Source organism: Erinaceus europaeus, chromosome 21, assembly GCF_950295315.1.
Source record: "Erinaceus europaeus chromosome 21, mEriEur2.1, whole genome shotgun sequence".
NCBI classification, from domain to species: domain Eukaryota; kingdom Metazoa; phylum Chordata; class Mammalia; order Eulipotyphla; family Erinaceidae; genus Erinaceus; species Erinaceus europaeus.
In genome coordinates this window covers 1,616,891-1,628,193 of record NC_080182.1, presented here as the reverse complement: position 1 = coordinate 1,628,193, position 11,303 = coordinate 1,616,891, and the positions used below count along the sequence as shown (strand labels likewise).

Below are 11,303 nucleotides of genomic sequence, written 5' to 3'. Positions count from 1 at the left end.
CAGCAACACCAGAAGCTAGAGAATTCTCTACTATGACAGTAAAGTCAAATTTACAGACAATTCCTAAAAACAGTAGACTTTACTGATCATTCGTCTAATAAACTCTCAAAGAGCTGCTTCCTATGTAAAAAAAAAAAAAAAAAAAAGATAACCAGGTAGCCATCAAGGTGACATGACCTGAGGACACTTGTCCAAGGGGGCCTCAGACCACGGTGGTCTATTTCTGTTTCTATCTAGATGCTATGGCCTTTGGGCTAAATAGGTAACAGTGGACGTACGTAGGAGTTCAGTCACGGGAAGCAAAGTAGCTGGTAGGACATCATGCTGGTCTGCTTGTAAATTCTGCTTCTAAGACCCCTTCTGTGTCACTGGTTTAATCCCCCCTGCTTAACACTGTATTCTGTTTACATAACCACTGTTAACCAAGCACCGCCCTGCCTCCAGGGCATTGGTTTAATCCTCAATTTTGCAGGCTTTTTCCTTCTCCCCATCTATCCTACGTACATCCTCTTCGGACCTGACTCTTCCACCTCAGGATAGATAAGGTCGGGATTGTAATTTGAGATGGCTTAGATTGTGCTGTGTTCCACACGAATAAAGACTGAACTGCGTATCACTCAGCCTTGAGTCCCTGGTCGTCTCTCTCTCCCGCCCAAGAAGCTCAGCCCGACAACATCATACTGCAGGAGGGTTCAATGGCACCAGAAGTCATGGCATTGTATTAACATTTCAACTTTGATAGAACAAGGAGGAGCTCAGACATTTCAAGTTGTTCACACGAGGGCATTCAGCTCCAGTGCCAGATGGAATGTTCTCTCCTTCTATCATTGCTTCGCACTGTGACTCAGTAAACATTTCTGTGGGCAGTGACTTGAGGTCAAGGTCCCATTTTGCTGGACAGGTGTAGAAGCTTTCACTTTTGACATATTTCTTTCCTCAAAAGAAGGCTTTTGATTACTAACACAAATAAAATGAGTTACTGAATGTGAAGCAAATGCTCTCACAGACTGATGGTATTTATTAATAATGGGGACCCTGTGTGACTGCTGTGAATAATAGTAAAACCATCGGTGTTCTCGGCATATATTGTGTATCATAAACCATAATGAAGTTCCATTCACACATTTATCTGTAGAAATAAACTGTAGAGGGGGCCGGGCAGTAGCGCAGTGGGTTAAGCGCATGTGGTGCAAAGCACAAGGACCGGTATAAGGATCCGGTTTGAGCCCCTGGCTCCCCACCTGCAGGGGAGTTGCTTCACAGGCAGTGAAGCAGGTCTGCAGGTGTCTGTCTTCCCCTCACCTCTCAATTTCTCTCTGTCCTATCCAACAACGACAACAATAATAGTAACAACACCACCGATAAACAACAAGGGCAACAAAGGGGAAAAAATAGCTTCCAGGAGTGGTGGATTCATGGTGCAGGCACCAAGCCCCAGCGATAACCTTGGAGGCAAAAAAAAAAAAAAGACCGTAGAAGACATCCTTCACTTCCTGCAAAAAAAACTAAAAAGTAGATGAGTCTCAGCATTAAGCTACAAAAAGCTGCTGTGTTGAATGGAACTGATTTCTGAGTGTCTGCTGGCTCGGTGTTTGCATACAGCAACGTCAGGTTTAGTATGTTGACCTTGTAGCCTGCCACCTTACTATATTGCTTGACATTTGCCAGGCATGTCCTATTGGCTCCTTTTGGATTTCCTATGTATATGATCATAGCATCTGCAGATAGTGACAGTCTGACCTCTTCTCTTTCCATCTTATTTCTTTAATCTCTTTCTCTTGTCTGGTTGCTATGGCCAGGACTTCTAAGACTATGCTGCATAGTAGGTTCTTTCAAATTCTTTTGGAAGACATCAAGAAAAAATAATCAAGCTAAAGATGAACATTCCTCTGAACAACACTGCATCAAACCCCTAGCTTAGGATTTGGTTGTCACTGCTGGCCTTTAACATATTCTGGCAGACATGTATGTTTCTATAATTTAATGCAGTCCTTACTTCCTCCCCCTCACTAGGGCTTAACAATGTAGAATAAAAATGAATTTCAGTAAGTGACGTGAGAGTGTTCCACAGGCATCCCGTTCACAAAGACAATTTTTTAGTAAAAGTTCAATTTATGTGCATCTTAAGATAACTTGCAGAATATGTAGTAAAAAAATGAGGTATAAAAATGACAAAGATTTTGCAAATATGCAAACTTCGAATCCTTCTATGTTTGCATATCAAATTTACTTAGCTGATTTGCTTAATATGTAATTTTTCTAACAAAATTCACTCGAGGGATGAGTGCTATTTCTATGTTTATGCCTTTGGCAAAGATGACAAGTGTGCTATTATTGTGGCTATGGAAGAAAGGTATTTATCTGGTTTATCAAACCCAACAGAATATCCTCTGTGCTACAGTGCCCAGTGAGGCTAGGCAAAGGTAAGAGAAGGCGCACTGGGCTGCCACACATTCTCATCAAACAAATCCTCTGGTAGCTCCTCTTCATCTCCATCAGGAAAGTATGTAGGAAACGGTAGATTTTGAGATAAATCTTTATGTGCAGGCAATTTAGAGTCTTTGACCTGGGGGGGAAGAAAGCACATATCTTACTAGTAAGTATTACCAATTAAGCTACTTAAAGATATTCTGTTCCACCTTTTTTTTTTTTTTAATATTTTATTTATTTTACTTTTGAGAGAGATGCAGAGGGAGAGAGAAACACCAGAGCACTGCTCAGCTCAGGCTTATGGTGGTGGGGATTGAACCTGGGACTTTGGAGCCTCAGGCATGAGAGTCTGTTTGCATCACCATTATGCTGTCTCCCCCGCCCACTTTTTTAATTACTCAGAAATGCTCCATTTATCTAGCTTTCTGACTTTGTGCTTGTGCCTCCGACACTTTGATGATCATTTTCTGCTCAATAGCGAAAGCACTCTTGATCCTGTCACGGGCGCACTCAGCACACATGGAACCACCACAGGCCCCGCTGACACGCTTTCTTCTATGTCAAAGAACTTCAGGCACAAACCCCACAGAGTCGTGAAGTCAGCCTGGGCAGACACCACACACAGATCTGGAGGCCTTCACAACCTTCTTGGTGGAAAGGTAAATAATTCCATCACCTGGGGTTCGGGACAGCCTGGCTCTGTTGGAGGCTGTGTGGTAGGACAGCCTCCATCAGTTGGTCGAATGCTGGACCTTTGCAGATGCCTGCCAGCGACGCAGGAGGAAAAAGGAAGCGCCCAGGAGTGCTAGGGAGTTCCTCTGTTCTATCTCTTATTTATAATTAAAATAACCTGTTCCTACATTTTTTTTGGTTTTAATTTGTTTATCAAATCTGCTTATTTATTGGATAGAGACAGCCAGAAATTGAGAAGGTAGGAGGAGACAGAGAGGGAGAGAGACAGAGCGACACCTGCAGCCCGGCTTCACCACTCGCGAAGCTTTCCCCCTGCAGGTGGGGACCAGCGGCTCACACCAGGTCCTTGCACCTTGTAGCGTGTGCTCAACCAGGTGCACCACCACCTGGCCCTGCTCCTGCATTTTCTACTACGAGTAATGCCGATTATATAGAGAGTACAAGTACTTCAACACCTTCTTTTTATTCCAATTAATTTAACTAATCCAGTGAAGAAATAAGATCTTCCAGGTTAAATGGGTGTCTTTAATTAGCACAAAATTACTGGTTATTATCGATAATTTATGTTACCCATAACTTACAAATCTTTGCAGCTGAATCTACTCAGTAAGATTATACTTGCTATAGTTGCTATTTCAGTATGTCATATCCAAACTGATTTCTCAATTATTTAAATTTTCATCTTTTTAATTACTGACTTTATTATATACTCCATTTATTCATTTTTATTATTTTATTACCACATTTTTTTTGAGCTGAGGTTAATGAAATTTAAACGAGCAATTTGGTTATATCAATGTTATGCAAAACCACCAACTTTTTATTAAGGAAATTAACTTATATATTTACTTAACAAACAGCATTCTTCTTAAGAAGCTATATTTACCAAAAAATAAGTCACAAGTTTATTATCTGATTTAAAATATTTTGGTTTTAATTTTGAGAAATACTGAGTTCTTTAGTTTCTAACTCATTCTACAAACTTTCACTCAGAGAGAAATTAAAAAATTGCAAGTAATTATACACAGAATAAAATAAGGCCTAACCGTGTTGGCAATAAGAAATGAGCTGGGTGAAGTACACAGCTGCTGGAAGAGTTAAGTACAGAAAAACACATCTATTATTTTTTTCCCAAATCGTTTCAGTTTAATCTCTTATCAGAATTGCTCCAAAAGTTATCGGTAAGTTGCCCAGAAGAAAAAAGCTGGTTTAGTTCCTCTCACTCCAGCAATTCACTAATTTTAGGTTGAACTTTTAACTTGGAAACAGTTATTCTCACCACTTTAGACTGTCTCAGAATTTAGAATTGAATATGAAACTCCAGTAAATAAAAATCAATACCAACAACAAAACTGTTTCTAATAAAGGTGGAGAATTTAGTCATAAGTGACTTAAACAGCTAGTTCTCCATTACTTTTATATTTTTATAGATCGAGCAAACTTAGAAGAACATTTTAGTCAAAGTACAACTTACTGTTTTAATTATAAATGACAATGCTATATAATTCATTGACTTGAAATTTCAATGATGTTTTGTGTAATCTTTATCTAATCTAAACCTTTGTCTTGTCTTGGTGGCTCTGAAGTCAAAGACTTCATCTTTAACAAAGTTCATCTTTAGAGTGTGAGACTCTAAGTTAGGTGTGTGTGTGTTTGTGTGTGTGTTTAAAGATTTACCAATATCAAAGTCAGAGAGAGAGAGAGGGAGGGAGGCAGGGAGTGAGGGTGGGGAGAGAAGGAGAGAGAGAGAGAGAGATAGAAAAGAACATTACTCTGGCACATGCTATGCAAAGGACTAACCTTAGGACCTCAAGATTTTAATCCAATACTTTATCCACGGTGCTACCTTCTTAGTCACAAGGGGTAAATTTTTGTGCACATAATCTGACCCCCCCCCCCCCCGCCACCATATTCACTAAGACTTGCACACTCTTTATCCTGGTAAATCAGTTCAAATCTTTTGAGAAAAAAGGTGGGTTGGGGGCAGGACACGCATACACAAGCCCAGAAAAATCCAAAATTAACTTTTCTGGATACAAGGATGACCACATTATTATTATGCAATCAGAAACTCTTCTTTGGCCTCTCTTAATATCTTAGTATTAACAAAACAGTAACAACAAAATGCATTAAACATCATATATCTAAGAACTGAAAAGAGTTACATACCTTTACTAAGCAATTTTTATGTCCAGGTACAGAGCCATTTACATAGATTATATTGTGCTTTGTGTTTATTCTCCACACCTAAAGCAAGGGATAAAATAAAATCTTTAGCATTTAGCATTTAGGTTTAGCATTTGAGCTGCTCTTGTATAAAATAATGTCACCAGAAGCTGAAGTAAAGTAGCTTGTAATGATCATAGTAGCACTTAAAAATAATGATGAGAACTAAAATTTCAGATGTGCCATTACATTATACATCTACAACATAAGTGTCTTATGTTATATATGTCTTATTTGTCTTATGGAGTTGGTAGAAAACTCTGATTTTTAAGAATGTGACTAGATGATTAAGTCTATTTGAATATCTGAGTGAATTTTTAGTAAGGACAAATTGATTTTTATTTGAATTAATAGTAGTTTGCTACAACTTGAAAGTAGGTAAGCCATAAGCTCTCCGGGTTTGCTTCTAAAAATACAAGTGTTGAGTAGATGGCCCTCAAATAGTATCTACACACACACACACACACACGCACGCACGCACGCACGCACACACACAGTCAGACATGGGAGAGTGGCTGGTCAAGGAATAATATTCATAAGTAGTGAGGAGTGAAATCAAGCTTGACTCATGCCTTATGTGTCATAATGGATAACTGTAAAATACTACAGAGACTGAAAATCTTTTATGTATGCTCAAGCACACAGTGAGAAAATGCATATAAAAATGTTCTCTGTTAGTGTAAAAGTAACACAACAGGAAAAAAAATCTTACACTTAATAATAAGACATTTTTAAAGAAATTTAAAAATTGGTCAAAATTTGTAAAATATTGTTGGTCAAAATTTGTAAAATATCTGGAACAGAGGCTGGAATTACACACCAACATGTTAACAGAAGCTATCTCTTAAATGTTCTTATGAGTGGGCTCTTATTTTTGTACTATCATATTTTGGGGGGAAATGGATCTATACTACAATCCCTTCTGTAGTACACAAGCTTTCCCCCACTATTTTGTTCATCTCCCTCTTACTTGCAACCACCTCCATCTACCTCCATATCTTACAATCCAGGATAATCTGGCATGCATCCTTCCACTTTCCTCCGTGCTTACTTAAGAGCATAGCAATATATAAGTGTGGAGTTGTGTTCTGTTTTTTAGTAAGAGGAAAATATTACACATAAACGGGAATTTTCTAGGTCTAATAGTAGACTCCCCACTCCCATGACTTTGGTGTTAAACACATACTATTATGAATATGACTAATATATACATCCTTCATGATTCTTTCACCTCTCGATAGCTGCAAAACTTACGAGGTCATGTACAGATGTGCATTACATACTCTGAAGACTTTGCAGTTAGTCTTAACTTAAATTTCCTTCAAGAGTCATTCAAAGAACCTACTTTCAGTCCAAATGCTGTCTTATCTTTGTTTCCCATTTGTCCAGGCAGTTTGGTTCCAGGCCAGACTCTGGCAACATCCTAAAATAAAATAATGAAAAAGTTAAAACTTTTATATAACAAATTCTCTCAATTTCAAACAGTACTAATGAAATTGAAATTCAAATGAAGATGGGAATTATCAAAATGTTAAGAACGAGGTGCCGATTTAGGCATTCACCCTTAAAGAATTTCCTCTTTAAACAGATTGGAGTGAGGGCCGGGCTGAGCCAGGCAGTGGCGCACGTGGTTGAGCACACAGGTCACAGGACCCAGTTCATGGCCCCCCAACCCCCCTCTGCAGGGGAGAAGCTTTACAATCAGTGAAGCAGGTCTGCAGGTGCCTCTCTATTTTCCTCCCCCAATTTCTCTCTGTCTCTACCCAATAAATAATAAATAAAATAGATTAAAAATAGATCACAGCAACAAAATAAACACAGATTAAGAGTGACAAAAATCGAAAAACTCAGTAATAAGAGAGTAGCATCTGCACAAACATTAGTAGAAAAGGAGACGTGAGAAATAAAGGGCATGCAGACATCCTATACTAGCACCTCAAAGACGTGCTGCCTACCCGATTTTCACTAACCTTCTGCATTAGCTGGCTTTCACGCTGTGCCCACTGTCGACAGAGTGGACGTGGCGCCCTACCATGGCTTTAACTGGCTTTCACGCCGTGCCCACTGTCGACAGAGTGGACGTGGCAGCCTACCATGGCTTTAGCTGGCTTTCACGCCGTGCCCACTGTCGACAGAGTGGACGTGGCAGCCTACCATGGCTTTAGCTGGCTTTCACGCCGTGCCCACTGTCGACAGAGTGGACGTGGCGGCCTACCATGGCTTTAGCTGGCTATCACGCCGTGCCCACTGTCGACAGAGTGGACGTGGCGGCCTACCATGGCTTTAGCTGGCTATCACGCCGTGCCCACTGTCGACAGAGTGGACGTGGCGGCCTACCATGGCTTTAGCTGGCTTTCACGCCGTGCCCACTGTCGACAGAGTGGACGTGGCGGCCTACCATGGCTTTAGCTGGCTATCACGCCGTGCCCACTGTCGACAGAGTGGACGTGGCGCCCTACCATGGCTTTAGCTGGCTTTCACGCCGTGCCCACTGTCGACAGAGTGGACGTGGCGCCCTACCATGGCTTTAGCTGGCTATCACGCCGTGCCCACTGTCGACAGAGTGGACGTGGCGCCCTACCATGGCTTTAGCTGGCTTTCACGCCGTGCCCACTGTCGACAGAGTGGACGTGGCGCCCTACCATGGCTTTAGCTGGCTATCACGCCGTGCCCACTGTCGACAGAGTGGACGTGGCGCCCTACCATGGCTTTAGCTGGCTATCACGCCGTGCCCACTGTCGACAGAGTGGACGTGGCGCCCTACCATGGCTTTAGCTGGCTATCACGCTGTGCCCACTGTCGACAGAGTGGACGTGGCGCCCTACCATGGCTTTAGATGCTACTTTCCATCATCACAATAATTGAAGGATAGTCATTTATCAAACTTGTCCTCTCCCAGTTGTCTTGGATTCATGCAAGTTAAGTAACTTCACAGTCTAATTCTAGTGTTTATTATGGTAACAATTCCTTAAAATTTTATTTATGTAAGAGAGACGAGAAGAAGAGGGGAGGGAGGAGAGGGAAAACTTTGGTACAGGCAATGCTGGGGGTCGAACTAATGATGTCATGCTCAAAAGGCCAATCCCCTATCCACTGTGCCACCTCCCAAGTTGCTATGGATAATCCTTCTACATCTGCAGCAAATCTGAATTACACCTAAACACGGAAGCGACTCACAACACACACACTGCTAGAATATAAACCCTTCTGCAGCGCTACTTCCACATTAGCAAGGGAAACTCCAGTTGGAAGTGGCTCACCATGTTACAACAGTTTGCTACTATGTAAAGACAGCTTAAGAAGATGTAGGCTAAATATTATTTTTTTAATATTTATTTATTCCTTTTGTTGCCCTTGTTGTTTTACTGTTGTAGTTATTGTTGTTCTTATTGATGTCATTGTTGTTGGATAGGACAGAGAGAAGTGGAGAGAGGAGGGAAGACAGAGAGGAGGAGAGAAAGACAGACACCTGCAGACCTGCTTCACCGCTTGTGAAGCAACTCCCTTGCAGGTGGGGAACCAGGGGCTTGAACCAGGATCCTTACGGAGGTCCTTGCGCTTCACACCATGTGTGCTTAACCCGCTGTGCTACCTACCGCCTGACTCCCAATATGATTTTAAAAATACTTACTAATGAGAGAGAACACCAGAGCATCACTCCAGCATTACTGGGGACCTAACTTGGGCCTCATGTATGCAAACCCTACATTCTAGCGCTGCACTACCTGCCTCCTGGTACTGTAATAAGCATCCTGGTATTCATAGGAGACTGTCCTCTCCAATTAAATTCACATTCTCTCTAAGTGCATGGCCCAATACTTAGAATTATACAGGTGTTTACTAGACACCCTTTAATAGGAGCAAGCATTTATATAACAGTATTGCCAGCAGAATCTTGACATTGCTGAATCTAGTATAATTGTGGTTTATAACTATAACTTTGCACATTTACAAAAACTGACATAATTGTTATGAACTTTAAAATATTTTAGAGAGCTTTACTTACTACACACTTTATCTTTTCAAAACATTTTATCTTTTCAAAACATACAGCTTAATTAATGTTTAGTATATTCGGAGGTATGTTTTACAATATCACTTTTAGAACATCAATTCAAAACAAAGATTCTATGCTTGTTTGTGACCACTCCCTCTGAGCACCCAGTCCAGTGCAACCACTACTGTATTTTCATCTTAGAGACTTGCCTATGACGGACATTTCTTTTTTTTTTCTTTTTTTATTTTTATCCTTATGGGCATTTCGTGCATGGCTCCCTCCTTTCACTTGGAATAAAGCTTCAAAGTTCATCCAAGTTGTAGAATGTATCAAAACTTACCACTAAATAATATATGTGAACAGACTCACATCTTAATTATCTACCAACTGATGAACATTTGGCTTGTTTCTATTTTTTGGTCTCTGAATATTCATGCAAATGTCTCTGTGTACTTGTGTTCAGTCTCTTGGTAGACACCTAGCAGCAGCAGCGCTAGGTCATACTCGGTCACTTTAAACTTAGTAACTTTAGCGGCTGCTAAACTTTCCCCAAAGCAGCTGCACCACTCTCCTGTTCCTACTGACGGTGTATGAGGGCTCCAATTTCTCCACACCCTTGCCAACATTTGTTCTGTCTCTCCCTCACCCTACCCTCTCTCAGATGAGAGACTGAGAGAGTGAAAGAGACCCCAGCGCTGAAGCTTCCGTCAGTGTGGTGGGAGCCAGGCTTACCTGGGTCAGGCAGAGGGTAAAGCAGCACGTCACCCAAGTGAGCTATGCTGCGGGCCTACTAACTAACTGCCTTTTTAGCTACTGTCAACACAGTGAGGGAGATGGGATCTCACGGTGGCTTTGGTCCTCATTTCAGTAATGGTTAAGAATGTTAAGCCTTCTTTCACGTGCCTATTAGCCATTTATTTATCATCTTTGTAGCATCTGTTCCTAAAGACTAAATCTTAACTCCGTTATTCCTTCATTTATTAGCTGGTATGCTAATTGTAAGGAAAAGCAATCTCTTTGCTCCCACTTATGTATCCATTTACTGTATTTATTCCGACTGGCGAGTTCATGGGCTCTACCTTTTATTCTGTGAGTTACTTTTTCTTTTTAGTTTTCAGGCTGAATTGCTTTGTTTCTGGCAAAGGAAACGAGTTTGCGCTGGCCCGGGTGTCTCTACATGTGCACTACTTAAAAACAAACAAGCAAGAAGAGCCGCTCCACACTTGCTGGGGAGATACTGAGATGACTGCAGTCACACGGGGAATCCCTCACTCGCCCATCAGACATATGCGCACACCGCTCAATAAGTCTTCCCTCATGAACGCGCCCTGGTCCTCAATGCCCTTTAACCCCCTGGTGCTGCCCCTGTGCAGAGTCCTTGCGCTCCAGGCCCTGGTCCTCAATGCCCTTTACCCCCTGGTGCTGCCCCTGTGCAGAGTCCTTGCGCTCCAGGCCCTGGTCCTCAATGCCCTTTACCCCCTGGTGCTGCCCCTGTGCAGAGTCCTTGCGCTCCAGGCCCTGGTCCTCAATGCCCTTTACCCCCTGGTGCTGCCCCTGTGCAGAGTCCTTGCGCTCCAGGCCCTGGTCCTCAATGCCCTTTACCCCCTGGTGCTGCCCCTGTGCAGAGTCCTTGCACTCCAGGCCACAATCAGCCTAAGCTTCACCCTGTGTTTTCCCTTTCTTACTTGGTTTCACAAGTTCTGCTTCTTTGCTTTCTTAAACAAAACCATTTTGGGTTTGTCTTTTCTTATTCCAACAGTAGATAGACTAGTGTTTAGAAACCAATTTTCTAGGTATGTTCACTGTAAAGAATATCTATGTGGGGGGCGCAGCGTGTGAAGCGCAAGGAGCAGCAGGATCGATCCCAGTTCGAGCCCCCAGCTCACGCCTGCGGGGGGGGGGGCTCACAAGAGCAGTGAAGCAGGTCTGCAGGTGTCTGTCTTTCTCTCTCCCTCTC

General features: G+C 42.1%; 1 protein-coding gene and 1 pseudogene across 2 annotated transcripts in view; both read right to left on the bottom strand.

Moving 5' to 3' along the window:
• Positions 1–998: 998 nt before the first annotated feature.
• MRPL3 (mitochondrial ribosomal protein L3) overlaps positions 999–11,303 on the bottom strand; it is a 39,756-nt gene continuing 29,451 nt past the window's right edge. For both annotated transcript variants that reach the window (XM_060180248.1, XM_060180249.1), the window contains exons 8-11: positions 6,695–6,772; positions 5,293–5,370; positions 1,337–2,566; positions 999–1,302 (exon numbers count right to left, since the gene is read on the bottom strand). In XM_060180248.1, the coding sequence (XP_060036231.1) occupies positions 2,414–2,566; positions 5,293–5,370; positions 6,695–6,772 (309 nt within the window). In that variant the 3' untranslated portion in view covers positions 999–1,302; positions 1,337–2,413. The remainder of the gene's footprint in view (positions 1,303–1,336; positions 2,567–5,292; positions 5,371–6,694; positions 6,773–11,303) is intronic.
• Positions 2,574–4,738, bottom strand: LOC103126229 (large ribosomal subunit protein eL34-like; annotated as a pseudogene).